The 27,777-nt window shown below is 39.1% G+C and overlaps 1 protein-coding gene across 1 annotated transcript in view; it reads right to left on the bottom strand.

Moving 5' to 3' along the window:
- The window catches only part of tmc7 (transmembrane channel like 7), a 35,901-nt gene extending 8,468 nt beyond the window's left edge, over positions 1-27,433 (bottom strand). Inside the window, exons 1-11 of the mRNA XM_028970976.1 lie at positions 27,295-27,433; positions 16,414-16,663; positions 10,562-10,710; positions 3,917-4,072; positions 2,973-3,058; positions 2,706-2,851; positions 2,339-2,486; positions 1,782-1,943; positions 1,419-1,576; positions 823-937; positions 551-648 (exon numbers count right to left, since the gene is read on the bottom strand). Of these exons, the coding sequence (XP_028826809.1) occupies positions 551-648; positions 823-937; positions 1,419-1,576; positions 1,782-1,943; positions 2,339-2,486; positions 2,706-2,851; positions 2,973-3,058; positions 3,917-4,072; positions 10,562-10,710; positions 16,414-16,663; positions 27,295-27,313 (1,487 nt within the window). The 5' untranslated portion in view covers positions 27,314-27,433. The remainder of the gene's footprint in view (positions 1-550; positions 649-822; positions 938-1,418; positions 1,577-1,781; positions 1,944-2,338; positions 2,487-2,705; positions 2,852-2,972; positions 3,059-3,916; positions 4,073-10,561; positions 10,711-16,413; positions 16,664-27,294) is intronic.
- Positions 27,434-27,777: the final 344 nt, after the last annotated feature.

Below are 27,777 nucleotides of genomic sequence, written 5' to 3'. Positions count from 1 at the left end.
AGCCGATTTCTCCTTTCCTGACCTCGGGGCGACGGCTCACAATAGTATATAGTATGCGATTAAGGACGCAGCATAAATTTCATTTATCGCAACTCTTTGCGATACAGATATCGTGTATACTAGATAAAGATAATCTTTCGATATATTGTGCGGCCCTTGTCTGAGCTTTCGCTCTCTAAATAACAAAGCAGAATGGCCAAAGCACGCTTTATACATATCGCCATTTCTAGCCACTGCAGGGCCACAGACAGGCTAGGGAAACTCGTATTAATCTTTCAAAATAGGAGACCTTCTAGCCAAAGCCAAATTTAGCCAAAACCTCATGTAAACTTCTTCAATTTGTCATTATGGGGTGTGGAAAATTGATGTGCTGAGAATATTTTCCGGATGCACTGTATTTACAAAAATGTAAGGGGTGTACACACTTTTGTGTCCATCCTTAATGTGTTTTCCTGGGGAAAATACCTTAACCCATGCAGCGTATGTATTATGGCAAGTGCAAATTACTCAATTGGTGTAATGTCTTATATGAAACATTTAAAACACTTACTTTCTTGGAAATTCCACAAAAACAGTCACAGCTCCAATTATAAGAAAGTCAAAAATCATAAGTTTGTACATTTCCTGTCCAACACGAGACTCCCAGCACTTCACATAAACAAGGAAAATTATTAAATGTGGTCAATTATTTTTACTAACATTAACATTTTTAAATATGCAACCAACATTATCTGTTTTATACACATAGGCATTGAAACTAGACAATTAACAATAATTTACATAAACATTTTAGCTAAATTCTCATGTTTACATAATACTTACAGGATAAAGTTTGTGGTTGTACCCACAAGGGCAGTCATCAATACTGCATGAAGTTATTTGAGACCAAAGAGAAAGGAGCAAGACAGCAATGCTTGCCAGACGCATGAACACACACCTAAGGACAGAACAAAAATGGATGAACAGGTACATCACTGTGGAGCTCTTCTGCCACAATCATTTCTTTATATTTTGCTTGTCAAATGAGACAGCTAGATAAGTACAGTGACATATATGAAGATACAATACAATACACAATTTGAAAAAAAAAAAAAAATGTAAGTCATGTTTAGCATTGAACAGTGAGTCGGAGTACTTATTACGTCGCTATTTTAAAAAGTACAATCCTGCAAAGACATTGTAAAATATAGAGCCCCCACACCGCCCCCCGCCTCCGTTTACAGGGCTCTCAAGTGTCACGCTTTGAATGTGACAGTCACTCTTTTTAGTCTTTTGTCACGCACTCCCAGCACACCAGTCTGTGGTTCTGCTGCCCAATGCACTGTGTATTCTGACACAGGAAAATGTGTGTTGTGACATCAGAAACTTGTGAGGAAAAGAAAATTTTAATTTTTTCATTCATCACTGAGAAAGCTTACCTCATGAGAGTGAAACGGATCTCAAAAGCTGCAGAATAGTCTTCAAACTGAATTATAACACTAAAAATAAGTGGAGTGATGAAGTTGCCTAGAGTGATTACAATAGAAGGTAGATACTCAATGATAAGGTCCAGTATAAAGTTGGTCTTCTGCTCATTCTGTTGAAGGATACATAAATTAATATTTCTAAAAAACAAATAATCAAGAACAAGTCTGTTAATGTATCATTAGAAACCATTAGTACCTGATGTAATCAGAAAATAGTTTAGATTGTTAGTAAATTATTTGATGACAAGTTACCTATATCTCAAAATGATCATGTTATATAATATAAATACATTTATAATAAAAAACAACTCTCACCTGAGCTGAATATATAGTTGCTCTGTAAATACTGTAGAAGCATCCCGCAAGTACAGCAATAACAAAGAGATTAAGGACAATCCTGAGAATGTAGATTCTGAACTTTTCATAGCGTGTGCGCTCAGCAATTTTTTGCTTAATGCGCTCTTCCTCTAGGTCAGTCTGTATGGAGACACATGATTTATCCACATGATTTTTTACAGATTTCTTATCCACTAGGCCAGTCTGGGGTCTGTGACCCCCCTGGAGGTGGGTGCTATTGATTGCACAATTCATCTGGGCTGAGGTTACCCATATTATACTTTGAAAACATTTCATTTATAAAATCCCAACAGCAAACCTAACAGGATAATCAAAAAAAGAACAAAAACCTACAACTGCAGTTAAATATTTGCAATTAAAGGGAAGGAGTTTCTGCAGCTTATCACGTTTATTTGCATATTATTTCCATTATAAGACAAATATAATACAATATTATTAGATACTGCACTTTGTAACAACACTTTGTACTGACACTAATGTTCAAGAGTGAATATAAAATCTAGTTGTAGTCCTACCTTGAGCTCATAAAGCAAACTCCTTCTTTTCAGTCTAGCTGCATTTTCATTGGTAATACAGAAATCCCAGCCAGCAAAAACCTTGTTACAAAAACTTTGGAATCGATCCTCATCCTGGATAAGACTACGCTTAAATCCAACTGCAGATCTGTAAAGTATAAACAATGCCTTTTTATAGTCAGTGTTTGAATTTGAAAGAACAGCAATATTAATTACACTTCACATGACATTGGAGATTATTTCTGGGCATACATATAAGCAAATGTATTTCTGTAAAAGTTGCCTGTATTGTGAAGTATTGCCAGTATCTTAAACTGAATTTTTAAATATGATCAGTTTATCATTATTACAACAATTGTTCAGTTACCTTTTAACTATCCAGATGAGACTCAGGAAGAGGTAGGCAATTGTGACAAGCAGGTATGCCAAAGGAATATTGTATGTACATTTGTGAAAATTGATGGCTTCCACTTTGTAGTAACCATAAAACAGGTATGTCTGTTCCAAAAATCCCTATACAAAAAAAAAAAAAGATTAAGATAAAGTCTTAAATCAAACATTTATACAAGAGCAGTGACAGTGATTATGTCAGTGACATTTATTCTGTGCTTGGACCCCTAAAATCCATACTTACTGTTCCTGAAAGAAGGTCTGTGATATACTGATGAAAAACTACAAGCCCACGACGAGAACTGCTGGGGTAATCAGTGCACTCGCTACCTGTGTGCAAAAGCATCAAAAGAAAAACTAGATTATTAATTAGAGTTATTATAACAATTTAAACTATTTTTCACATAAGCACTGCAGCATTGTTATTATATAATATGCTAGATTCTCTCTAGACTCTCTGGTGTGTTTTGTCTGCTATTTTTGTGTTCATTGATGCTTGTATTATAATTAAAATACTGTCTTAATTCACTACATTCCAAAACAGGTACCAACAGGAACTACAAACATTTGGACCCAATGGAACGTCAGGACAAACATGAGAACAGAAAAGATCCATGGATCTGATGCTATCACTATACAATGTGTTATTTTAAATATGGTCAAAGAGATTTATGATTTATGAGGTCAGCATGTTTTATGTTAAATCTATTCAACATGTAAGTAATAAAAGTAAATCACTTCACTTTCAAGTGCTATAAGAGCTATTTTGAAAATTCAGTATCTATTTTTCCACATTCAGTTAACAGTCAGTCCATTTTACAAGGAAAGGTAATAATAATGATTTACGTAACAAGATCCAAAGAACTTTACAAGAGCAGACGAGTCTGGGAAGGTATAGTGCCTAAGGAATCAGCCATTCCAGATCGCCAACTGGCCATCCGGTATGGGATGACTGCATCTTTAATGATTTGGATTATTTGGTGCACAAGTATGAATAGATTTGAATTAAAACAAACTCACTGACTCACTTGCAGTAACTGCTAAATGCATAATGGAGTCATAGGTTCAAGACATTGGGCACAGGGCAGGGAGTTTCATGATAATGCAAATAAGGATTTATTGATTATTAACAACAAACTAGGATAATTTTTTTTATTTTTACATGACTTGTGTAAATATATAACTTACCATCAGCTTGACTATAGGTAATATTTCCTGATGCATGAGGTGCCACGGCAATGGGAAAAATCACAAATCCAAACATCAAAAGGAACATGACAAAATTCAGCAGGACCAAGAAACGCAGGAAGGAGAAGTATGACAGAATTCCAGTTCCAAACATTCCTAGTAAAACAATAAAGAATGTATAAGAATAGAAAGAAATATAATATGTTTTATATAGTATAAAAACTGGAAAATTATATTTCTAATACTATTGTAGTATTGAAGTAGCATTAGGGGTGTTGAAATGAATCGTATAATCAATGCATCACAATGCAAACATGGACAATATTGCATCGATGCAGTGCAAAACATAATTGATTACATCATAATGACATTGCGTGGTGATTTTCTTGCAGAAGTATATCAATTCTTGATAAAAAGTAGTGCTGGTAGGTGGACCCCTGGGGTGGCCTGATATGAGTGCAGTGCCACTCTGGGTAGGGGTTCCACGCTGCGTGGCGTGGCACTTGCCGGCCTTGTTCTCACGTGGTCAAAGTGCCGTGCGGACTGAACACAGACCATTTTTCTGATCATTGTAGCAAATCAACGCGTCCACATAGGTGTCCAAGACCTTAACTCTTGTACGTTCATTGACAAAAGTCTTGTCGCTTATCTATTTTGTAGAAACACCTGCTATTAACCTGACTTTTAATTCATCAAATTAATTCATCAATTCAGAAATATCTCATATGAATACCAAAATTATGTTCAATGCATTGAAATGAATTAGTTTCACTGAAAAAAAAAATCATTTTATCAATCAGTTTTTGCCTATACAGAAATTGAACAAATTTACTGCAAATACAAAAATATGTCAGCAAATTGAGTAGTGGTGCTGTGAGATCCAAATTTAATATCCATGTGGTTTGGCAAGGATTTATTCATGAAGTAATCAGGAATGACAAAGAAAGCAGTCTTACATGCATCCCAGAGTTCATCAATATTCTTTAATATTAATATAAAACCCCATACCTCATAAACTGATTCTAGATTCAATCTTATCTATTGTTTACATTTACTGCATTTGGAAGAGTATTGGAGAGATCTAGGTGCACAGCGAGGAGTAACAAGGTCTGAGGTTGCTGAGGAGAAGGGTGCTGATCATTCCTTGGCTTTGAAGCCTACCATCAGTATATTGAATCTAAAGTGGAAGCTATAGAAACCCAGTGAAGGGAACATAGCAGTGGAGTGGTGTGGGAGAATTTGGGAGGGTTGAAAACAAGTTGTGCTTCAGCTGGTCGAATAGCACTAAGAGAAAGGGCAGCCAGGAGTGAGTAATAGTCCAATTTCGGAGATGACCATAGATTAGACATATTTCTGATTGGGGAATTGTCCAGGAAGATTTTAAGGTCTTGTTGTGGTAAGGAATCAACAGGGATGAAGAGCAGTTCAGTTTTGCTGAGGTTGAGTTTCAGTTGAGAATCATCTGATCATCTGAAGATCATTTGAGTCTCTCTTCCCTCCATAACAGACATTTACAAAACATGCTGCATCCGGAAAGCCACCGGCATTAGGGCTGCATGATATATCGAAAAATTATCGTCATCGTGATAATAATATATCTGTATCGCAAAGAGTTGCAATAAATGAAATTTATGCTGCGTCCGAAATCGCATACCATATACAATGACAAGCCGTCGCTGCGAGGTCAGGAAAGGAGAAATCGGCTCAATCGTGAGGGTTTCGGAATAACGCTTTTTATTGAATGGAAGCCAGTAGGTGGCGCCAATACCTACTCCTCAGGCTTCCAAATAACAGGGAGGCGTCTTCCTCTCCTCCAGCAATACACTACTAAATCCCGATGTAACGTTTCTCCCCTTGCACACGCTACATTAAATCCCCATAACACACACATTACCCCAACAGAAAACATTTACCCATAACATGGTTAACTATTTGCAGTCCCCGGGTGTGCTTGTCTTGTCAGCACGTATCTCACCCGCAAGGCATGCTGGTCCTCCACCGTCACACTATATTGTATGTGAAAAACAGTATGCGAGGCGAGTAATACGCGCTCTACTTCCACTGTACTTCTGCGCGTGCAGACTATATTTGCAACTTCCTTGACATATTGTTTCTTTTAAGCCTTTTTAGATCATATATTACATGTTTATTTTAGAATGATAATTACATCCTGCAGGTTCACTCTCTACAACATTCACAAGATTAGGCCTTTCCTTTCACAACAGGCTACACAGCTCCTCGTCCATGCAATGGTCATCTCTAAACTCCAATATTGTAACTCTCTCCTGGCTGGAGCCTCTGCTGTCACCATAAAACCACTCCAGATGGTCCAAAATGTGGCAGCCCGCCGAAACATCAGCCGAAACACACCCATGTCACGCCTCTTCACACCTCTCTCCACTGGCTCCCGGTAGCTGCGCGCATTGAGTTCAAATCCTTGATGCTTGCCTATAGGCCTGTAAATGGAAGTGCACCATCTTATATCAACACACTACTAGCTAGCTACACTTCTGCATGGCCCTCTCAGATCTGCAAATGAAATGAGACTGAAAATTCCCTCTTCACGGGGTCTTCGATCCCAATCGACTCTGTTCTCCTTTGTTGTCCCTGGCTGGTGGAACAACTTGCCCTGCTCCATTCGACTAGCCGAGACTACTACCACCTTTAAGAAACATTTGAAAACCCACTTGTTTAAAAAGTATTTCAGACGAGTCTAACACGAACACAAGCACATGCACACACACACTGCACAAAATAAATAAATACATAAATAAATACATTTAGTCTAGCACTGAACAATTCCCTAGCATGTTCTATTCCTGACATAGTGTATGTTGAACCACACCTCTGCCCCCCCAGAAACAAAGCGGACACGGAGGAGGCTCAGGCAACAGACATCCAATGATGCCCCCAGGGCACAGGAACCCCAGATGGGCCACCGCAGGAACAATTGCAACCCCCTCCAAGAAATGGGCAGGTGACAAAAACTCACATTTACTTTCCGTCGCTATGTAATATTTAGTATGGACACTCACCAGGCATAAAAAAAAAAAAAAAGAGACTGGTTCCTAATAACTCTGGTGACTTGGTCTTGCGGCTCTGAGGTGTTATAAGCATAATAAATAGAGAGAGAGATTCTCTTTCTTCCCAGCAGGCCTCCTTTCTCATGCATGCTTCACCAAAGTCTCCTCCACTACACACAGACCCAAACATTTTACATCCTGAAGCCACAAACGGCAAAAAAAGGTCTGGTTCAGATGTCCGTGGCGTCAGCTGAGCACAGACTGCTCACTGGAGAAAAACTAAAGCCACTTTCAGACCAAACACGGCACGCACTGCAAGCTGTCCCACTTCTGTCAAATATTTAGGTAACACAAGCAATTTATGAGTTCATTTCAGCATGCACCATCCAGGTTAAAGCTGCACAATTAATCAGATTTTAATCATGATCAAGATTTTGGCTGCCACAATTTCACAGTTGTATTTATGAGCAATGCCAGATGAGAGGCAGCAGCTGAACAGAATAGAACAGAATTTTTTACATATGCGCTAATTCACTAACCCCTCTGAATACACTTTTGGAGGAGGAAAATTACTGATTAGGGTTGAGAGGAGGTTCTGCTGCGAATTCATGCATCATCTATTTGCGCTAGAAACTGGAAATCCTCTAAACCTCCCAGCCAAATATCTGTATACGAGATATTCTTTATTTTGTTAAACTGGAAAGGATAAGACTTTCACTTAGGGGTTCCCTTAAGACATTTAAAAAGATTTTGGGTCTTTTTCTCGATCTGGTTAAGAGTAAGAATTTTCTTTCTTTTCCTAGGTGATACAGTTCATGTGTGGGTGGAGCTCTGCAGTTTAAATTTTTTATTTATTTATTTTTGTATAGGTTGTATATATCTATTTACAATATGTATTTATATATTTTTTTCTTTTTGGTCTTTTATTTATTTATTTTATTTGGGGTCTAGATTGGGGGATTGTTTAATAATCATGATTAATAATTGTGATTAAAAATAATCTGTCTTGTGGTCATAATAGTGTAACAACCGAAGCCTATTGACAAAATACATGAACAGAAGTAAATTTTATTTGTCAGGATTTGTGTCCCTATAGCGCAGTGGAAAACACGAGCTTCAAGTACATGGTCAACATTAGGGCTATCCAAACACGTTGATGTCATCGGAAAAAAATATGTTGAATCAAAATACATACGCTGATGTGTCAGAACCTAAATAAAAATGGTGCAGCCGGTGAGCAAAGGTAAAGCAAGTGACTCAGAGTGAGAGAAACATGCTCTTTCTTCAAAATTGTGACAGTACCTCAACATGCCCCAGCAGATGTGCCACCCAGGAGCAGATAATTCTGATCACGAAACATTTATTTCAACTCCCTACGTTATACGCTAATTCTTATAACGTAATTCTGTTACTATTTAGTTTGCACAGTGATAAAGATCACAGACAAAGAATATCTGTGTGCATATGCACTTTATTTTTTATATATTTACATTTCAGGTCAGTCCTCTACAAGCACCACTACAGCCTTAGATAACTTACTGGGCACTTTAATGTCTTATTTTCAATCATATGCTTTTTATCTTAACATTTTTGGTGTCCACTACCTCAGTGTTAAGTGCAAAGACAATAAAATTAAGATTAAGTTCTGAGTTATGTTGTTTTGGCTGAATTGTAATGTGATACATACAGAATTTCAACTCTTTATACATTTTCAGTGAACTGTAGAATATCACAATATTGCTATACATGTATATAATCATATATTATCATATATATTGTGATATAATTAGATTACTTACTTTGTAAATTTCCCACTTATGAGACTAATAAAGGATCATCGTATCTTATCTTATAATAGCATCATGGCCCATGTATCATGTTGTGAGGTCCTTGTCAATTCCCACCCCTACCAATAAGACAGCCAGCTATTTAATGCAATAACTGTTCAACCTTCTTTGAGGTGTGGGACCAGAACATATTACTGCCTCAGACATCAGTTTTTTTTTTTTTTGTTCCTGCATCTTTATAAAATTATTTGGGGTAATTTCTGATTAATACTGATGTAAATAACCGTTTTAGATAATGAGTGTTTAGCTTTAGCCAGCACTTTCAATTTCTTTCTGATGTTTGGTTCTGCAACTCCAGCACAACATCTGACTATGCTTCTCTGAATAGAGAAATCAGAATTTTTCATTTACAATTGGTGCGGTCAGAGTTGGGGGAGTTCGCTGTGCTGTCCAGAGGGCTCTACAGTCCCCAAAGTTTGTGATGTCCAAGATGGCCCCTGAAGCTTTATAGCCGATGCAAACCTTGACTCAGTCTTAATCTGGGTCGTCGTCCCCTGTGCTTGTGGGCCCGGTAGTGGAGTGGCAGCCGTGACACTTAGATATTGAAAATATATAAGTTCAGCATTTGATTTAGTTTAAGTTTTATTATGAATAAAACTGAACCTCCAGGCTTTCGTGATAAACTTTTCTGATCTAAAAAACTTTTCTGGTCTTTAAAAAAAAAAAAAAAAATTATATATATATATATATATATAATGGCAAGCCAAACAGGAAATAAATAATATATATATTGACAGGGAACTGAATATATGGAATGAAAGTCCGAATATATGGAATGAAACTCTGAATATATGGAATGAAACTCTATGTAGGAATGGCGGTGGGAAGCTTGCCTGTTTCGGTCAGTGCGGGTGCTTGACGAATAAGCAGCTACTGTCGCTGCAGTAGGTCATTATTAGCAGTGTTACTGCAAGCATTAGCCAGAGTGTTTACTATATCGTCGCTGCTTAAAACTGCTGCCACTGGGTTTAGTGCAGAATCACTTGTGGTGAGACACAATTCACCTGTTTAGCGAACTAACATTCTCAAAATGGCGTCAACGGTTTGGTGACATCAGATTTCATTCCATATATTCAGACTTTCATTCCATATATTCAGTTCCCTGTCTCTATATATATATATATATATAAACTTTCAAATTATGATATTTAATATTGATTTATTTAAATAAATGCACTGGTACACTTCTCCCAACAAGGAAATGGCTATACAGGTGTAGAGTAACAAACATAAATGAAAAAGAACCTTGAACAAAAACAGTTCTTGCAACAGACTCAGTCAGGCCGGCTCGGCTGGTTGCGCATGTCTGCAACTCTCCGTGTTTACTTTGTGGTAGAATTTCAGAACACTTGGAAGAGGTTGTGCACGATCCTTGGCATCACTTCTTTCGCACATGTCTGCATGTTTGGTAACAAGTAACTGATTACGTTTGAGTGACGCAAAATGCAAGAAGTGCTGCGATAGGTTACAATTGCAAAAAAGTTGCGGTGATTTGCCAAAAGTGCAAAATGCAAATAATTTTCACTGACTAGCTGAATTCACAACATCGCAAATTCCTGGACTGCTAAAATATGGTGTTATAGATTTCACTACTCATTACATTATTTTCACTTTTTTTTGCAACATCCCAACTTTTGTAGAATTGGCATGTTATCAAATCATAAATCCCTATAAGTTATGTATCTTATTATTTTCATCATATTCAGCAGTTCTTAGGCTCGTTCAACATGTTTGCCAAAAACCTTTTGAGCTCAACAGCTGTTTTTGGTGCTTACCCTCAATAACACGGATGTCTCCTCTGAAGAGCACCAACGCGCTCAAGACCTCCAGGCTGTCCACTTTAACGCGTTTAAATATGCGACAAGCATGAACATGCCAGTGTATCCAGCCATGCAGATCTTGGTCCTGCGCCACATGCTGCTCCCTAAAACAATTTATACACAGGATCATAAGACAGTATATTTCAGAAAAACTGAGATTTCAATGAAGCACATATCCTAGAAGGCATTTTAAGGTCACACATAACACAGTAAAGTGATTGTCATTGTGAAACACAGCACAGTACCTCACTCAAAAAAAGTTATTTCATAATCGATTCGTTGTGTAACGCAACGCAGAGACATTTGATCATTTAAAAAAAAAAAAAAAAAAAAGTTATGAATGAACACATGTAGAGTTATGTACTTAACAATAAATGGTGAAATAACTGAAAACATGTTTTATATTCTAGATTGAACTTTTGCTCTGATTACTGCTTGGCATTCTCTCGATGAGCTTCAAGAGGTAGTCCCCTGAAATGGTTTTCACTTCACAGATGTGCCTAATTAGTGGAATTTCTTGCTTTATCAATGGGGTTGGGACCATCAGTTGTGTTGTGCAGAGGTCAGGTTACTACACAGCCGACAGCCCCATTGGACAACTGTTAAAATTCATATTATGGCAAGAACCAATCAGCTAACTAAAGAAAAACATGGATTCGCAAAAACCATCAAGTGCTACAACGAAACTGGCACACGAGGACCGACCCAGGAAAGGACCGACCTGGGTCGGTCCTCGTGTGCCAGTTTCGTTGTAGCACTTGATGGTTTTTGCGACTCCACTTGGGGACACAATTAAAGTTTGTGCAATTTTCCTTACTGACTGACCTTCATTCCTTAAAGTAATGATGGACACTTGTTTTTCTTTAGTTAGCTGATTGGTTCTTGCCATAATATGAATTTTAACAGTTGTCCAATGGGGCTGTCGGCTGTGTAGTAACCTGACCTCTTCGAGAGCTCATCGAGAGAATGCTCATCGAGAGAATGCTCTTGGTTACCAAGGGTAACCAAGAGCTTTGGAAGTTTATCCAAATTTGAGATCTTTGGTGCCTTTGTGAGACGCAGAAAAGGTGAACGGATGGATTCCACATGCCTGGAATCCAACTGTGAAGCATGGAGGAGGAGGTGTGATGGTGTGCAGGGGTTTTGCTGGTTACACTGTTTTTATTCAAAATTGAAGGCACACTGAACCAGCATGGTTACCACAGCATCCTGCAGCGACATGCCATCCTATCCGGTTTGCGTTTAGTTGGACGATCATTTATTTTTCCAACAGGACAATGACCCCCAAACACACCTGCAGGCTGTGTAAGGGCTATTTCACCAAGAACGAGTGTGATGGAGTGCTGCGGAAGATGACCTGGCCTCCACAGTCACCGGACCTGAACCCAATCGAGACAGTTTGTGGTGAGCTAGACCGCAGAGTGAAGGCAAAGGGGCCAACGAGTGCTAAACAGCTCTGGGAACTCCTTCAAGACTGTTGGAAAACTGTTGCATTTTAACAAGTGGTTTTAGGCCAAAACATGAGTTTTTATGAAAAAAAGCGCTGTTTTGAACGCCTGTTGCCTGACACCGGCAGTGGAAGCAGACAGCAAGCAGTGGTCTGTGTACGTGCTCAACACAACAACGCATTATGTTTGCCACAGTGCCTGCTCTGTCCAGGCGTCACGCATAGTCCAGAATACCTGGTCTGACCTGCACAAACCAGTGAGCTTGTCAGCCAACGTGATACAGTACAATGAGCTGGAGAGGACAGCGTTTCACAAACGCACAATGAATGGCTGTTTGAAAGTGGATTTTTTTTTCGCTATGAGTTTGCATGTTTACGTTCCATTTAAAGCTGTTACATTGTTCAATAATTTTTAATCACCCTCACTGATGTCCACTTCTCACATAGGAGAAAAGAGCCTTGCCAAGGAAGAAAACCCATAATAATGAAAGATATCCCATGTTCGCCAGGCCAGCCAAGTCTTACCTCTGCATCCCTGCCACACCATCTGAGTGGCTGTTTTCTGCAGAAGGCAATAGAGCCTCAAAACAAACATAGACATTCAAACAAATCCTGTTTTTCTGATTTGTATTGTTTTTTGTTTTTTATATAAATCATTCATTGTTCTGACAGCTCAGGTTTTTCTTTATTTAAAAAAAGCCTATATTTGGCAGATGTAAAGCATACACATGTATGTTTTTTGTGTTAGTCCAGTTTTATTTTAATATTATTATAATAACTCAAACATGTTTGTGTACTTTCTAAAGATTCTAGTTCTGTTTTTGAATAAAGAGTTGGAAACAAATGCTTTTCTTGCTTTTTTTTTATATATAAATACAATGCTATGATTGATTAAAAAAAAAAAAAAAAACATGATCGAAAGATTAAATGATTTTTAAAAAAATTTGTTAGTTGCAGCTGGGGCAGTGGTGGCCTAGTGGTTAAGGAAGTGGCCCTGTGATCAGAAGGTTGCCGCCAAGGTGCCACTAAGCAAAGCACCATCCCCACACACTGCTCCCCGGGCGCCTTTCATGGTGCCCACTGCTCACCAAGGGTGATGGGTTAAAAGCAGAGGATACATTTTGTTGTCTGCACCGTGTGCTTTGCTGCTGTGTTTTACAATGACAATCACTTGGATTTGTGGGCTGCGCAGGTGGGACAGGCAGCGATGTATTCCGCAATGGTGCCAGGGAGCCCCGACTACCAGAACATTCGATGAATGAGGTCCTGGGTCCTACTTTGGCCAGGGTATCCGGCTAGGGCATCATTATTTCCCCACTGCAGGACCTATGAATGTAAAGTTCTGGGGACGTAAGAGCAGTCAGGTGGGGTATTCTGTGGTGGGGGTTCTTGGGCGTGGCTGGCAGTGACAGCCCGGAGGAGGTCCCACTGTACCAGAGCCAGGATGATTGGTTCTGAGAGGAGGGGTGCCGGGGCGATGGGGCTTTCATCATGTGCGTGTTACCGGGACAGAATGTCGGCCTTTCATCATGTGCGGGTTCCTGGTCGGTAAGACAGGGCGAAGTTAAAGTATGTAAAATAAATAAATAGATGCTCCATGCCCCTCCAGCCAGTGTCTCCATTCTGTCAGGGCAAGCTTCACGGCCAGCAGTTCACAATTTCCCACATTGTAGTTTTCCTTGGATGACAACAGCCATTTGGAGAAGAAAGCATAGGGGCTTCTGTTTGTTAGGGGTTCTCTGCAATAGTCGATTTGCCCCTCAGCAGGGAGGTCATTGGTTGGGCGACTTGAAGCGGCAGTACAAATGTGCAAAGCCAAGGTGTAATGAAGCCGGTTTTCCATTTCCCCCTCCCTGATGTGCACCAGGTGGTAGGCGTGGCATAAATCCAATTTGGTGTACAGCTTTGCACCTGCGAGGAGTTCAAATGCAGTTTTCAGGAGCTGGAGGGAGTAGTGATTCATTCTGGACGTTGTTTGGCATGGCCAAATTGGTGTGCTCTGGGCAGTGTTGCCTTTGAGCATGTCATTCTACAATATTGACCTGTAGGGCTGGGACAGTCTCAGGAAGTTCCATGAATCTCCCACATATTAATGCCTGCAAATTACATAAAATATCCCGAAAACAGGAACAAGCAAACAATAGCATGCATGTGAAACATTAACGTTTGCATCACACACTCATATGACAAAATGACAGAGAGCAAGGTGGAGAGAGAGAGAGAGAGAGAGAGAGAGCATGTGTGTGTGTGTGGGCCACTTCATTTACATTACATTTACATTTAAGGAATTTGGCAGACGCCCTTATCCAGAGCGACTTACAACGTGCTTCCATGTTCGATGAAGTGATAAATTCTGGTTCACTAGGACCCCCAACTATGAATACAATCTTTTTATTCATGCTGTTGTAGTTTCTATACATAAGTCAGAAAATAAGAAGGTTACAAGTTAATCTAAATATTCTCTAAAGAGGAAGGTCTTGAGCTGCCATTTGAAAATACTCAGTGACTGAGCTTTTCTGACCTCGAGGGGAAGTTCATTCCACCACAGAGGGGCCAAGACGGAGAAGAGTCTAGATGAGTGTCTACCTTTTACATTCAGAGATGGAGGGACCAGGCGAGCAGTACTGGAGGCTCAGAGTATACAAGGTGCAGTGCGAGGTGTAATAAGGGCTGTGAGGTAGGATGGTGCTACTCCATGTTTGGCTTTGTAGGCCAGCATCAGTATTTTGAATCTGATGTGTGCAGCTACTGGGAGCCAGTGGAGGGAACGTAGCAGAGGGGTGGTGTGGGAGAATTTGGGAAGGTTGAAGATCATTTTGTATTAGTTGTAGAGGGCAGATGGTACTTCTGATTCAAACACCATCATGATGGTGCGTTTTTTGTGAAGTAAACCAATAAGAACCAAAAAGATTTCAGGCTTAAATTAAAATTCTCAAGGAGGTTATGATAACTTCAAAATCTGAAAAAAGCCACCATTCCACCACCAGGTCCACAAGGGACAAAAGGCTGCCCACTGGGACGGCGACCCAAAATCATTCAATGAAAAAATGTCAACTGATAGTGTCAAAATCCAGAATATTTTAACCTGATAATACTCTATTATTTTTAATTACCTTACCTACACTGCATTGTTTTGCTTTCTTTCTTCAGGTAGCGGATTAAAATTCCATTAGGGGGGTTTTAATGATTTTTTTGTTTATTTATTGAGGATATACCCACAAGCATTAGGATGATTCTCTATGTGATGCATGGGACATTTTAACATAACACAACTTACTTTATCCCTACAACTAGTGGTCAAAACTGTGACATATGTAGTACTTATTACTGGGTAGTTCAATTTAAAGTTATAACAAAAGCCATACAAGCAGTTTGAAAACATGCCATGTAATTCATGGGACACAGAAAAACTCTCACTTGTTAAAACCAACTTGCACAATAAAATTCTGTGAACTCTATAAGCATTCAGACAAAACTATTGTACCAAATGTTTCAATATATAATGGGTGTCAAAATTGAGCAACACTTCAATAAAATGTTTATTCAACTAAATGAAACTAATGCAACTTATGCAAATATATGAAACTAAAATGACCAAGATGGTGTGATGCACGGGACAACATCACTGGTCTAAAAGCTACACGAGTGCTGTTAAGTTTACATATGATGTACATATGTATGAACATATGATGGCCAGTACTAAGAGTGTGTTGTATTGTAAACTGTGTTGTATTGTATAAATATTTTAATTAAGCCTGATTCACTATTCAATATACATTTATAAATTGAACTTTGAATTTCTGGATTATAATAATACTTTGCTTTGAATTGAACAATTTTTAACAATTAATAACAATTTTTGTGTTGTGGTGATTGGTTGTATCTTGGAATTAATCTGAAAAGTTGGGCTGGGAATTAAATTTACAAAATTGTCAGATGACTGGTCAGGTTTAAGACGTGGGTATATGTAGGCACAGGTTTGCAAATGTCATGTAGATGTCTGAAGGCAGACTTGACCTACACTGAGTATCACCTGTTGAGGGACACCACATGGGAGAGCAAACATTATGGTCATTCATTTCAAGAGCAACATCTTATAATAATTATGGTAGATGTAATTGGATTTGATTTAAAAGACAGTTTGAGAAAAGTGCCCTTTTGGTACTGTTCAAAAATATGCATTCCTACACAGCAAAATAATTCAAAGGCAATGAACAAATGTTATTTAACTAAAACTAATTTAGATTAGTTATTAATTTAGACAATATAAAACATTTTACTCATTCATAAATCTAAAATAAATTGTGAACAAACACCTATTAAGAATGGCACAGTGCAGTTTCATTTCAGGCTAACTTACTTTGCTCTGCGTTTTTCCTCCATTGTTTTAGGTTGTTCTCTGATCAACTGTTGTGATGACGATGACCTCTCATCCATTTTTGCAGATATCCATTTCCCACTAGTGAGGGATCCAAAATGTCCTCGCACACTGCCTCTCCTCTTTGTGCTGCTTGAAAGAGATTGCTTCTTGTGATACAACAAGGACTGGTAGCTGGGCAGCTGATCCAGCAACGGGTTACTTGGTCGACCCTTGTGGTCTGAAAAGAATACTGAAGAAATCAAATCAATGTCAGTCAGAATTTTCTGTTCGTATAAAAGTAAATGTTTCTCCAAAGATTCACTTGCATTGACCATGTCTTATATCTTCAAGTGAAAATTGGGCTGCAAATCTTTTATCACCAAGCCCAATATTGTGTATAAACCCATACATTAGTCATTACTTTTTCACATGCTTTGAGAACTGCGGCTTTTATAAGGCAGGGTTAGAGAATGCTGGCTTTCATCCATGTCTCTCCCAGTGCAGTGTATACCAATCCTACAAGTAATGCTATGTGTGTATGTGTCTTGTATGTATGTGTCAAGACAATGCTATATGTCTTGTAACTGTGTGTTAAATAAATGTGCCTGCCTCAGTATGTGTTAGCCTTATTTAGCCTCCTGCTGCTACACAATCCTGATTCGGGAAGTGCACCACACACACCAGGCAGGACAGAGAATTACATATGGTTAAAAGCACTGTTCTGAAAAAAGCATTTCCGGTATGTATGTAGTTGTGTAAAAGTTATTAAAAAAGTTATTATTTCGCTCCGTTAATATCTTACGTTTCAACAAGGACCGATGCAACTTAGAGACAAGTGAGACTTATTTAGGGCCCTCTGATGCCTTTCCCATGGCATCAGAAAGGCTAAGCGACAACACTCCAGAGGAATATCTCATCGCTTCAATGACAGCAGAGATACACGGAGCCTGTGGCGGGGCATACAGACCATCACGGATTACAAGCCCCCTCCACAGACCTGTGATAGCACCATCTCCCTGCTGAACGAGCTGAACACCTTTTTCGCTCGCTTTGAAGTGAAAAACAGCACCACAGCACAGAAGACCCCACCCCCTCCTGGTGACCAGGTGTTGAATCTGTCCCCGGACAGTGTGAGGAGATCCCTCAGCAGGATCAACGCTCGCAAAGCTCCGGGCCCTGACAACATTCCTGGTCGTGTACTGAAGGACTGTGCAGTGGAACTCACTGATGTCTTCACAGACATCTTTAACATCTCACTCTCCCAGGCTGTCGTCCCCACCTGCTTCAAAGACAAATACCACAATCATTCCGGTGCCAAAAAATCTCCTTCCTGCTTTAATGACTACCGTCCAATTGCACTTACCCCCATCCTCATGAAGTGCTTTGAACGGCTAGTCATGAAGCACATTAAGTCTGTCCTTCCCCCCTCACTGGACCCCTTCCAGTTTGCATATCGGCCCAACCGCTCAATCGATGATGCCATCTCCACTGCACTCCACTCAGCACTCACACATCTGGACAAAAAAAGACTCATATGTTCGAATGCTGTTAATAGACTTCAGTTCAGCATTTAACACTATAATCCCACAACAGCTCACACAAAAACTGATCCAGCTGGGGCTCAACACCTCACTGTGTAACTGGCTGTTGGACTTCCTCACAGGAAGACCACAAGCAGTACGGGTTGGCAGTAGCACATCCAGCACCATCGTCCTTAACACGGGGGCTCCTCAGGGATGTGTGCTGAGCCCACTTCTCTTCACTCTGCTGACCCATGACTGCATTCAGTCACACTGCTCCAACCTCTTCATCAAGTTTGCGGATGACACGACTGTGGTGGGTCTCATTAATAACAGGGATGAGTCTAACTACAGAAGCAAGGTGAGCCGCCTGGCCACGTGGTGCGGAGACAACAATCTCTCGCTGAATGTAGAGAAGACGAAAGAGATTGTTGTTGACTTCAGGAGAGGAAACACTCAGCATGCTCCTCTGACCATCAACGGTGCATCTGTGGAGAGAGTGAGCAGCACCAAGTTCCTGGGTGTGCACATTACTGAGGATCTCTCCTGGACAAATAACACCACTGCACTGGCCAAGAAAGCACAGCAGCGTCTCTACTTCCTCCGCAAACTAAGAAGAGCAAGAGCACCAGCCCCCATCATGTACACATTCTACCGGGGAACCATCGAGAGCATCCTGTCTAGCTGCATCACTGTGTGGTTTGGAGCCTGCAATGAGTCCTGCCAAAAAACTCTCCAACGCATAGTCAGAGCAGCTGAGAGATTCATCGGTGTCCCTCTCCCCTCCCTCCAAGACATCTACAGCACACGTCTCACCAAGAAAGCCCTCGGCATAACAGCCAATCCCACCCACCCAATGCAAACTTTCTTCATCCTGCTGCCATCAGGGAGGAGACTTCGGAGTCTCCAGGCCAGGACCAGCAGACTGAAGGACAGCTTCACCCATCAGGCTGTCAGGAAACTCAACTCCCTCCCGGCTCTGCCCCCACTCCCCTCACTCCCCTCTTCTGCTCCACAAACTTTCTGAACCCTAACACACACACACACACACACACACACACACACACACAAACTGACCGTGCACCAGTCACTCTGTGCAGCTTTGGTCTGCCAATTACCTCACTTGTCACTTTGTCACTTTTAAACTTACCTCTGTTGCACTACATGGTTTTGCACTCTCCACCATGTGCCCTTATTTGTATATTGTGTTTTTAAAATTGTATATTGTGTTTTTAAAATTGTATTTATACCTTCGTATTTAAATGTTACTGTTTTGTATTTAATGTTACTTGTAAGCACCATGGGTCTGAGAGAGATTTTCACAATGCAGAAGCCGCAGACGAAATTGCAGAATCCAACAAATAAAACAAAATTCGCCATAGAACGCAGAATTGTGTATGATTTGCAGCCCAATACACGTTTCCACGCCAACGCAATGTAAACATGCGGCCAGCTTGGGCAAAGAGGCTGTCAATGCCAGCTTGGGCAAAGAGGCTGTCAATACCACTTGCCTGATCGGTTCCGCCCATGCGTGCGCATATGCAACATTTAGGCTTGGCTCGCTGGAACACCATTGTTGTCAGAAAATTACGAAATTAGACTCTAGTGCGAAGTTTAGAGTGAAACAATATCCAAACAATTTATGAATCGGAACAACAACTCTTTTGTAAGAACATATGTGATGACCACTTAAAGTCAATAACTTTTCTCAGAAACCAAGAAATCAAGCAAAGGCCAGTCATGCCAGCAAAAAAAAACTTTAGGAAAAAATAAAACGGACTTTCATAGGGCCCTACTTATTTATGTACTATCAAGATCACTATAAAATTAGTAGATTCTGTAGTTGTACAGAATTAGGGTGGTAATTATTACTTTTTTCAATTATACATCATTCTGGAGATTAGGATACGCATACCTATTAAACTCACATACTCGCTGATCACACAGCATGTTGAAATTGCTTAATAAACAAAAGAAAATTGATTGATTTATTTAGATTTTATGGAGCTAAATCAATTTAAGTATTTATTGTGAAAGAATAAACACATTACTATGTAATGTAACTGAATTCTTTGCATTAGTTCACATTTTTTTTTACATTTATTTGGGTTCACTACAAATCTAAAGATAGTTTTAAAGACATATCAGTACAGTATTAACACACCGCAAGACCCTGCCCACATGACTGCTCTGACAGCGAGATCAGTGCCAGTGGAGATGAAAGAGGCCCTGTAGAAGACAAAATGAACACAACAGAAATGTGTTTTTGTCCACCGAGCTAGGACTGTGCAATATGGCAAAATTCATATTGCGATATAATTTGAACAATAAAAAGTGTGTGTGTGTGTGTGTGTATATATATATATATATATATATATATATATATATTGTCCGAAAATATTCTAAATAAGTAACACTATGCTTGTTCAAATTTTAATCATGCAGTCCCACTAGGATTCCAAGCTTTAATTGTGTGATTATTTAAAAACAAAATTACTTTTTTTGTCCTCACACAGGGCACCAAATAGGCTGAGACCACTCTTGGTCATTTCCATGCGCACGCTGCACTCGATAGCAACAACATTGATGAAGTATATCAGTCGGTATTTAGACCTCGTCATAGTACTGAGACAGTTAAAGTACCTGCACTGTAGGGCCTGTCAAAGCCCATTGAGACGTGCTGTATGTGATTTTGGGCTAGTGCTGCACAATTAATCTAATCGCAATCGCGATGTCAGTCTGTGCGATTACATGAAGGCAAAAAGCTGCGATTTAAATGTGATGTGTTTGGTCACATGACTTTCGATTCGGTTCAATGGAGACCTCAGATTCGTGACTCACATAGACATATGGGTACACGTATGTCAACGTCGCCGCCATATTGCGATAGGCTGTGCTGTGCAGTGAAGCATATACATGTCTATGGAGAGAAGTGCATAAAAATGCCTCACTCTTGTGCTACTTGGGGCTGTACAAACCGCTGTATGCTCCATACCAGATCCCGGGGGATTACATTTCTTAGGTAAGGCTGCACAATTGTTTTGAATATATTTGGCCATTATAAAATCCCGTTTTATAAGCTAGGCTAAGCTAACGAAGCTATGCATTCCTGTGTTCAAGTCAGCCTCCAAACAACATTTTGGCTAAACGTAGGCATTAACTATTTAGACTGTTCTTAGCTCTTTAGTTAACTTTTTTCAAACTTTGAAGGTTTCCTAAAGAAATTCACCTCAGTTTAACTAGCTAAGCTAGGCTAAGCTAACAAAGCTATGCAATCCCTGTGTTCAAGTCAGCCTCCAAACAATGTTTTGGTTAAACGTAAGAACTATAATACGGGATTTTATAATGGCCAAATATAATCAAAACAGTTGTTTAGTCTTACCAGGGTTTGTCATTCAACAGTAATGTTTTTTAAAGTAAAGACTTTTTTTGTGATTATTTAATTTAGTAGAATACTGTATTTTGAATGCACTGGGCATTTCAAGTTGTTTTAAGTAGTTTGTATGTTTCACTTTGAAATTAAACCTTTCACTATTAGTCATTTGTATGCGACTTTTCATTGATATACAAGCAAGTGCCCTTTATCATATTGCAATCATATATCGCAATATTGATCTCAATAATTGCAATATGTCTTTTTCCCCAAATCGTGCAGTCCTATTTTGGGCTATACAATTTTTGGTTTACAATTGTGTAAGTGCATGTGCATAGATTTTTCACTTCTGTGACATGTTTTATTTATTTATTCATTTTTTACATATTTTTGATCCATGTATTTATTTATTTAGGTCTAAATGTGTTCTAAATAAATAAAAAAAAAATTTTAATATATGAAAAGTTCCTCTGTTTGTTTTTCCTCCCGCTGTAGATTCAAAAATAGTATTGAGTAACCATCCTTAGTATTGAGTTAGAAATTTCAGTTTTGTTGATGAAGCCTAGGTTGATGATCCAGTATATATATTGAATATACCTGATGTCTCTGCTTGTTCCATGTGCAATATAGAAAAAGAGTATATCTTGCACATCAGTTATAAATCCTGACATTATTGTTATACAAACAGCATTTATGCTTTCAATATTCGCTTCTCTGCCCTGTAAAAGCAGACAACTTTCTCCCCTGGTCAACCACTACACTATCCAGGCACATACACTTTTTTCCTGTGCATGAGAGGTGAGCAAGAGGTAATTATTTAATAAATAATGAAAGTTATTAAATAAAAATAAAGTAATAAGAATTCTCAAAAACAGGTCAGTTTTAAGAAAGATGTACTACATATAGTAGTGTATAGGAACTGCTAGATATAAATTAGATGTTTCAGGAGCTAATACAAATTTCCATTCCCACCTGGGCTGTCGTTGTGACATCATAAAACTTGTGCGTGTTGCTTTAAGTGAGCTGCGCTGTTGTATGGGGTGGGTGTGGCTTTGACGGCCTGATATTTATTTATTTATTTATTTTGCAGCCATGACGGTAAGAAGGAAATCCGGTGTAGCACCTGAATGCTATCAGCCCTGCACAGTGTCGCGATAAGATGATACAGCCAAATTTAATCTCTACAAATCACTGTAATAAACCACCTTTCCTCCATCTTGTTTTGATAGAAAACAAAGACATTGAAGCAGGCTATCGGTAAATAGTCAATGCGCCAAACATATTCTCTTCAAGCGCACATGGCATAGAAAACAATCAATATGCCACACTTGCCACATTTGGAAGGCAACAACAGCAACATTTATTTCTTATATAGCCCAAAATCACATACAGTATGTCTCAATGGGCTTTGACAGGTCCTACAGTTAACACCCCCACACTTGACCCTTCTGCACACAAGGAAAATCTCCAGAAGAGAGAAAAAAAGAAAAGAAGAGACATTGGGAAGCAGTGATACAGAGAGGGACCCCCTTCCAGGTAGGGCTGAAACGATTATTCGAATAACTGAAATGATTCGATTACAAAAATATTTGAGTAAAATACTTGGCCTCGAGGCTTCGTTTAATTCGGCACCAAAGTCCATCTATTAATGTATCACTCCCACGGAGCCACGCAGTGCGGAGCTGTGCAGCACCGGTATCATCGTTCAACACAGACTGTTTTAACTGACGCGCATTTCACAGATTTAAGGAGACGCAATTTAATGCCGGAGAATGGAGATACCGGTGTGCGTAAAAGCCATAAAATGTCTGAAGTGTGGGACCACTTAACACTGCGTGGACAACGTAGTGCAGTGTATACACTGTAAAACAGAATGGCTTACCATAAAAGTACTTAGTCAAAACTACAGCACCTTAACCAAGCAAATCTTCATGTAAACCACAGTTCTCCAAGCGGACTCGGAGCTTCTACAAGGTATCAAATTTTTATGATTGCTAACTAACATTAGCGCTTCTCCCTCCCACACACCAAACACACACGCGCACACACACACACACATTCTAGCTACCTACCTCATATGGATACAACTGGAAACTGAATTTGTATTGTTTAAGTTGGATTATTAGTAATACTTGAACTGTTTATTTATATTTTCTTTGTTCTATTTTGTACTTTTTTTCTCTTTATTCTCAGATGGGCAGGGGGTACAACCCTTTTTATTTGTGAAATAAAGCTAAGGGCAAATAGGCTAATCTATGTTTCATAGTTTTTTTTTTTACATGTACATCATGAATGTTTCACAGAAAGGTTGATTAAATTGGCTTAGTTCTGGAGCCAGTAACCCAAAGGTTTTAAGCTTTGATCTAATAAAAGTATTGAGTTTGAATAAAAAAAAAATTTTATGGGAGGAATAACAGCCAATTGCTTGCTACTTTTATCTGATTACTTGATTAATACTCGATAATTGAAAGCTCATGCGAATTCAGAGACATTTATTGGAGATGGAGGCATGGAGGTGGAGACAACTTGGTTCAGAAGAAAAACTTTAAATTAGTGGTGGGCCATTATCGACGTTAACATGCTGCGTTAACGTAAGACTCTTATCAAGCGCTAAAAAAAATATCGCCGTTAATCTATTCACAAAATTGGGTTGGGAGCTGGGTCTATACTACGCAAGCTATTGTGCCGGAGTTAAATGGTTACACTAGATTTATAAGTATATTTCTTCTTTCTTGTGTCTTTTAGTTTCTTATTTTCTAAAGACATTTATTTTGTTTTTGAGACCCGGTTCAGGTCTCTTGGACACATGGCGTGAGTTGTGAGAGGTGCGTGGGGTTTGTGTGCAAAAAGTTATTTCTTTCATTTTAATTTATATACATATTAGGAATATTTTGCATGTGTGTTATTTTGTGATTTTTTTTTTAATGTTCTTTTAATACTGTATATTGTAGAGAGAGGTGCAGAAAGACGTGATGTGTGACGCGATGTTCTGACGCGACCTTGCTTTTTGTACAGAATACACTTTGGACAGAAAATTTCTTGGGTGTCAGCTCATCATTTGTGGTTCAAGAAACGAAATCAAAAAGTTATACAACACAGAAGAAGAACCGCTACACTATGATGAGCGCGGATGTATACCTAGCCGAATTGCACTGTAGGGGGTGAGAACGAGTCTTCAAACTGTGAAATTACCACATCAAACATGACGAGGTAACATGGATGCAGCTATTTAACTGAATAAACAGTTGGTAAACACAAGTACATCTTATTGAACATAATTTAATTTCATCACCAATTATCATAGTAGAACAGCTTTCTCAAGCAGTTTGTGATGCATTTTGGAAACAGGAGATGAGCCCCTGGTCTAATGCGCCACCTGGCTTGAGAAACCAGTTCTCAAAGACTTACTTTTAGTCATTATTTGGGTAGCAGACATATTCTGAATGCCTTCGGCAGAATTCAAATGAGCCGTTTTAATCTAGATTACAGTGAGATTACAGTGAGATTAATCTAGATTAAGAAAATTAATCTATGACCACCTCTACTTTAAATATTATTCAAATTCATTATACTGCTGCCATATCCTTGGTATATGCGCAAGATGCTGTTATAAATTATATTTGTTTGGTGCATATCAATTGTTTTCATAAGTTATTAAATTTTTCTACTAGGTGGCTCTGCAACTATTACAGTAACTTCACACATTAAATTAGTCAGGTCGGGACAAAATTGAGTTGTACAAAGTTTGGAGCAGATCGGTTGATTATAAAAGCTACTTCCTGTTTCCACTAGGTGGCACTGCGTCTATTCCGGAAACGTCATTTCACTGACACTTACTCAGGACCACACCCGTATCATTCATGTGAAGTTTGGTCTAGATTGTTTTTTTCATGTGCAAATGACAGAAACTTCCTGTTACATGGTGATGCCACGGGCAAGCAATGTCAGTACGTAACTTTTTTTCTTCAATATGTAACATATATGTTCCGGTGGAACGTTTTCGTTTCACTATGTACTAACTGAAATGAATTAAACTTCAACTTAGGTACAAGAATCACTTCTTCTCATCCGAAGTTAAATACTAAGTTAAACAGGCACTTCTGACAATGTTGGAAGGCAATTAGATTTTGTAGAAGCATCTACAGTACCTGGTCCTAACACAGACGCATCTACTGCTTTCAGTTTAGGAAAAAAAAAATCGAAAAGAGAATGCTGAGGTGGAGCAGCCTGTGCAGGTACAGATCTACCTCTCTGAGTTGCCCAGAAGCAGGGGTGACCTTCTGGAGAGTCAAAGACTGTTTCCCTGCACTTAATTCACTTGCCTGAGAGCTGACCTCTCTGCCCCATGTACAAGTGAGCAATTTTTAGCTTGGCTAAACAATGTGCTGCATGAGACAAGAAATAGGATTTCAGATGACAAGGTTTGTAAAGAGAAACTTGATGTTGATGCATATGTAATGCAACCTCCTTCTTCTTGGCAACATAATCAGCAGACATGGGCTGATGGCATGCAGGTCTACTTAAATCTACCACTCTCACTTCTTGCCTGGAGGAGATAAACGCATGGATTAAGCTTACATTTACGGCATTTATCAGACGCCCTTATCCAGAGCGACTTACAATCAGTAGTTACAGGGGACAGTCCCCCTTGAGCAATTTAGGGTTAAGTGTCTTGCTCAGGGACACAATGGTAGTAAGCGGGATTTGAACCTGGGTCTTCTGGTTCATAGGCGAGTGTGTTACCCACTAGGCTACTACCACCCATTTAACACTGCATGGACAATGCAGCAATTAAGCTCAACCTCAATTAAACAGCTCCAAGACTGAAGCCAGCCTTGTCAGTACTCCGCACCAGCGTCACACTTCTAGCACCACCCGTATCCCTCACATCCAGCACCTCTGTAAAACTCCATTTTACCACCTCAAACTGTGTCCATTACTGACCCAGATGCAGAAAGCTAGTCCCTCTCAGATCACCTGAGGGTTCCACAGACTGCCAACACATGGCCTGAAAATCCACCTTATTAAATGCGATTTTACTCTCTTTACTTTTGTGCCACTTGTGCCATTTGTTTGAATGTGAAGTGCATTATAATGTATTATTAAATGCATGAAATGTAATATTTTATTGTCATTATTAAAAATGTTCAAGGCAATTTAGATCTAAATCTTAGCAAGAGACACAATTGTGTTAATAAATTACTAATTATGTGCATGAGTTATTATTTAGTTGTGTATTTATTAATCTATTCAGTTTTATTTTTTGAATTTGTCATGTTCAACAATATTTAAACACATTTTGGTAAATAGAGACAAATGATCTGCTGTGGTGACCCCTAATGCGAGCAGACAAAAGCAGAAGACTGCAGAATGACTGCATATTATGATCATAGGATGTTTTCAGTCATACCGCTATTCTGCAAGATAAGTCCACATCGTTATAATCATAAGAAAATAATAAGTTGAAAACTAATTTTTCCAGTGAAAAACGGTGTTGAACCCTCTACAGGGTTAAAGTGGCATTTGGACCTGATTTCTGCGGAGCATGATCGATAAGATAAGTTCCACACATGGACAGCCAACGTCAGAGCACCACGTTTAACCCCACGGAGAATGGGGCATGCTGGGGCATGCTGAAGAAGAATTTTAGCACTAATTTATTCCTGAATACAAGATATCGGTGGAAAAGTAATCCGACTTTGAAACGTTCAATAACCGACATTGCGCTTGTATTGTGTAACATAAAAGGCGATCCACCTGTGAGTGCGACATTTTTTTTTGTCACAGTTATTTAGATGCAAGTGCAAACGTGCAAAGTCTTAAAACCGGTAGAGTGACTTTCACAAGATTAATCTTTTTTTAATAGCCTTTAAAAAAAACTACTGCGAAAGCAAAGCTCGGCTATTCTGACATCAGACATTTGTTTTTTGGGGGGATATTTTACAATTGCTGAAAAAATTCAGAACCACATTACGTATCGACTCTTACCTAAATCGATGGAATCCATGGACTGCAAGTGCCCACAATTAGATAACTAGACAAAAATTACATGAAGTTTTATGAAGAGAGTTTCCTAAAACACGGTCCTCTTCCTGTATCCAAACACAGCGAGGGAAATGGCTCCCAGGTCACAAAGAACTACTTTAAATAGATCACAATATCTTTATTACATTTATTCACTGTTTCAAGTAATCGGTGCCAGACTAGATCATACACCGCAATACAATGTACATATTTGGTTGCACCACATTGATATATTTTGTAGAATGTTAATTCCAACTTAATTCCAATCTTTTGCAATGCTCTAGTACACATATATCTATGTAAGTCCCCAAGTTTAAGCAGAGGCCATAGGAATTCTTAGATCGTGGAATTTTTTTTTTAGAGACGCCAGGATCTTCTTAAAGGAAGACGGGGTTTATCATGCACTAACCTATTCCTTATTTTATGCGTTTTGTTCTAGTGTCCATA

This window comes from Denticeps clupeoides, chromosome 3 (genome assembly GCF_900700375.1).
Source record: "Denticeps clupeoides chromosome 3, fDenClu1.1, whole genome shotgun sequence".
In the NCBI taxonomy this organism is placed as follows: Eukaryota; Metazoa; Chordata; class Actinopteri; order Clupeiformes; family Denticipitidae; genus Denticeps; species Denticeps clupeoides.
Note: the sequence above shows the minus strand (reverse complement) of the source record. Positions and strands in the feature narration are given on the sequence as shown.